Below are 4,433 nucleotides of genomic sequence, written 5' to 3' on the forward strand. Positions count from 1 at the left end.
CAAGTATATATTTTCCATTTTTCAGGTCTTTTGTCTTTCTTCCATTTGGTTCAAGCTTTATCTCTTATATCTTTTAACTCCCTACAACTTTTGTTGTACCAGCACTTTACATATTCTTTTTCTTGTTTTTGTCTTGGGACATACTTTTCCACTCCTTTTTGATTTTTTTTTCTTCAAAATATTCCATTTAATTTCCACTGTTATTTCTTCTTTGTATATTCTTTCCCAGTTTTCTTTTTGAAAGAATTCTCTTATTTTATCCAAATTTGTTTTTTTCATACATTATTCTTCCTTTTCTATATTGTTAATTTCTTTTCATGTATTTTTCCTCATTTAGTTCCAGTTCAATCAATATGTGGTCACTTTTACTTATTGGTGTCTTATATCCAATCTTTTCCACTACTTTAGGTTTAGATGTGATTATTAGCAGGGCCGTTTCTAGCTATAGGCGGTATAGGCGATTGCCTAGGGCCCCCAACCTACCAGGGGGCCCCCGGCCGGCCCAATAGCTAGGTAACGCTACCGAAGGTCAAATATGAGCCTGTGCCTCTCCCGCTCGCCGACGCAAAACAACAACACGCCTCTTGCAGTGTTTGTTATTGTTTGAAATGTTTTGATCGTCTGATAATAATACTATCTTGTTAAAAATCACCTACATCTTATTTAATCTAAAGATATAATATGGTAAGCATTAATTGGCTTTATTTATTCATTTATGTGTTCACTAAGCTAGGGCTTATGGCTACAGATTTTATTAATTGTTGATTACAAACTCTTTTTGGCCATTAGCTTACTATTCTTTGTCCAATTGTTTGGCTTTATTTGTCACTGGAATTGGCATCACCAGCGTTCTTGTTTACTCTTTGGTCGCTTCATGCTTAGCTTCTAATAGTGTAAATTTGTAAGTTTGTGTGTTCTGTAACTGTAAGTTGGAATTCCTTTTATCATATTTGTATGCACAATAGGAAATGTTTGTATTCTATGGAATGTTTACCTCTTCCACCTTTTTCAATATTTAATGTTCATATATGTTCATATGTTCAATTTTGTTTATTTTGTATCGATATTTTATCCAATCCCTTATTCATTTATTCGCTTATTTCTTTATTATAAAAATTATGATTATTTATTTTCTCACTTCACCTACCTAATGAAAAAAACACTAGATGGCAGGACCGAGGTTAGCTCAAAAGGAAGTGACAGAAATACATGAATTCTATTCCGTTTGTCGTGTGGTCCGTTTCTCTAGTTTGTATATAATATTAAGATAACCACAGGCTCAACAATCACCCATCTGTTCACCTTTCAGGTCTACCCGAATTTCGTGTATGTAGAATTATTTTTATTTAAGGGTATTTAAAAGGTTTACACTTTACAGATATCTGTTTTAGGCCTATACTGATAAAAATAATCATATTTATTCTACTCGAATATCGTGTATGTAAAATTGATTCCATGTATTTATAAGGTTTTCACTTAACAGATTTCTGTGCTAGGCCTACATTAGACTCTAAGACTCGCCAATCATCATTCCCGTAATGGCATCAAAACGAATTTATCTCAGCGGAGCAGAGAAACGAAAGAAAAATAAATTTGACGAAGAAAAATGGTCAAAAGAAAAAGGTAATTCATTATCGTTTATTTAATAATTTAAAGAAACATATTAAAGTTTGGTTTTATTATGTTTTCTGAATGGTGAGTATTATTTTAGACTAACGCCTAATCATCTAAGGAAATTTGTAATTTTGCAGGATCAATTCTAAAATATATTGGAGCTCCAGACAGCAAGCCAGAGGAATATTCTGAAACTTCCTGAACAGGATGCTCCAGTGCCATCACATTCATCAGGATCTGTCCAGGAAGCTGTACTGCCACCAAGACCACCACATTCCCCAGAACCACAGAAGGCATCATCTACTTCTGAGCAGCCTCCCATTTATTCTAAACCACTAGATCCTGCTAACTGGCCAACCATTCTGTCTGATGCATTTAGAACGGATGCAGTAGGTAGAGGGCCATTTCAGATTAGTTCTGATTTCACATTTCCCAAAAAAGAAGACGGAAGAAGTTTTCATTATCATTATTTTTTTAGAACATTGGTTAATGGAGAAAAGATGAAGCGGACTTGGCTTATCTACTCAAAAACAAAAAATGCTCTCTATTGCTTTTGTTGTAAATTATTTTCAACCAAAGAACAAAAGTTAGTGACAGAAGGACTGACAGACTGGAAAAACATAGGCACACTTTTGAAAAGTCATGAAAGCAGTCCAGCACACATAGCGCACATGGCAACCTGGAAAGATTTACAACTCCGTTTGCAAACTGGAAAGACAATAGACCAAGCTGAAAGAACACTATTGTAGGCTGAAAAGAGGCGCTGGAGAGATGTCCTGACTCGCTTAATCGCCATTATCCAATCCTTAGCCGAGAGAAATCTTGCATTTAGAGGTTCATCAAACACGTTACACCAGCAGAATAATGGGAATTTTCTAAAAGAGGTGGAGCTGCTTGCTAAATTTGATCCTGTCATGAAGCAGCACATTGAGCGTGTTGAGAGTGGCCAGTTCAGTCATTCCAGCTACCTTGGAAATATCATCCAAAATGAACTTATTGCTTCAGTCAGTACTAAAATAATGGACACAATGGTGACTGAAGTTAAACAGTCCAAATATTATTCAATTATTTTGGACTGTACTCCCGATGTAAGCCATCAAGAACAGATGTCAGTCGTCATAAGGACTGTCAAAATGGATAAGAAACCAGAAATTAAGGAACATTTTATGGGGTTCCTTGTAGCTTCTGAAACAACAGGTCTTGGTTTGTCATCTCTAATTATAAAGAAACTGAAGTAACTGAATATTCTCCTTGAAGATTGCAGAGGACAATCATATGATAATGGTGCCAACATGAAAGGGAGAAACAAAGAGTTCAAGCCAGACTTCTTGAGAAGAACCCTCGTGCACTCTATGTTCCATGTGGAGCACATTCCCTAAACTTGATGATATCTGATGCAGCAACAGCTTCAATAGATGCCACTAGCTATTTCGGCACTGTTCAGAAACTGTACAACCTATTTTCAGCCTCACCACAAAGATGGGCAATCCTAAAAGATTATGTCACTGTTGCACTCAAGACCTGGAGTGACACAAGATGGGAGAGCCGTATTAATAGCATAGAAGCTGTGCGGTATCAGGCCTCTAATATAAGGGAAGCTTTGTTGAAGGTCAGGGAAGTGTCTGATCCTCTGACCAAGGTTGAAACCCAAAGTCTGGCAGAAGAGGTGGGGTCATACCGATTTATCATTTGCACAGTCATATGGTATGACATTCTACACATTGTGAACCATGTCAGTAAGCTCCTGCAGTCTACTAAAATGCAGCTTGATGTGGCAGTTGACCTCCTTACTAAAGCGAAAACATCTCTGACTAATTACAGAATTGGATTCACTTCAGCTCAAGTCTCTGCTAAAGATATGTGTGAGAAAATGAATGTAGAGGCTGTACTCAAAGAAAAGAGATTAAGAAGTACAAAAAGACACTTTGCTTATGGGGCCGCAGATGAGCCCATTGCAGATGCAATGAAGAGGCTAGAAATAATATTCTTTAATGTTGTTGTTGACACTACCATTCAATCCTTAACTGATAGATTTAAAACTCTGAGTGAAGTAAGAGACCAATTTGGAGTGCTGGTCAATTTCCAGAAACTGGATGATCAGTCATTGAACAACCGGTGTGACAAACTATGCAAGACATTAACCTCTGGAAATGAAAGTGACATTGCTGGAAAGGAACTGGCTATGGAAGTTAAACACTTACCAAGTTTGCCCTCAGACGAAATGACTGCTCTTGAGCTCCTCACCTTTATCCACAAAAAACATTTTGAGGAATTGTATCCCAATCTGTGGGTTGCACTGAGAATTGCCTGTACTCTGCCTGTGACTGTGGCCTCAGCAGAGAGGAGCTTTTCGAAGCTGAAACTCATCAAGACCTATATAAGATCATCTATGGGGCAGGAGCGACTCAGTGGTCTTGCAATAATCAGCATCAACCATGAAGTGGGGAAAGACGTGTTGTATGAAGACATCATTGATGATTTTGCTAGTAAAAAAGCCAGAAAGCAGAGATTTTGAGCCCAATACAATGCAGTTGGTGGTGGTTTGTATTCAGAGACTGTGATGTTAAGTTACTACTATTTTGGAGTGTGGTTTGTATTCAGAGACTGTGATGTTAAGTTACCAATATTTTGAAGTGTGGTTTGTATTCAGAGACTGTGATGTTAAGTTAAAATAAATGTATAAATAAATAAATATGGTGTAATAGTTACTTGCATCCTTTGACACCATCAAAAGATATAGAAGTCGTTTAATTACTGTTTGGCAAACTTCACAGGTATAAATGAAATACCAATCTGTCTATCTCTCTAACTTTTGAGGG

The 4,433-nt window shown here is 37.0% G+C and overlaps 1 protein-coding gene across 1 annotated transcript; it reads left to right on the forward strand.

Annotated features, from left to right (window-relative positions):
* Positions 1–429: 429 nt before the first annotated feature.
* LOC143028473 (zinc finger MYM-type protein 1-like) lies at positions 430–4,433 on the forward strand. Its single transcript, XM_076190626.1, has 3 exons — positions 430–684; positions 1,484–1,623; positions 1,752–4,433. Exon 3 carries the CDS (start codon positions 2,999–3,001, stop codon positions 4,127–4,129), a length of 1,131 nt encoding a protein of 376 aa, XP_076046741.1. The 5' UTR covers positions 430–684; positions 1,484–1,623; positions 1,752–2,998; the 3' UTR covers positions 4,130–4,433.

Source organism: Oratosquilla oratoria, chromosome 9 (genome assembly GCF_046742065.1).
Source record: "Oratosquilla oratoria isolate Oo_2021 chromosome 9, ASM4674206v1, whole genome shotgun sequence".
Lineage (NCBI taxonomy): Eukaryota > Metazoa > Arthropoda > Malacostraca > Stomatopoda > Squillidae > Oratosquilla > Oratosquilla oratoria.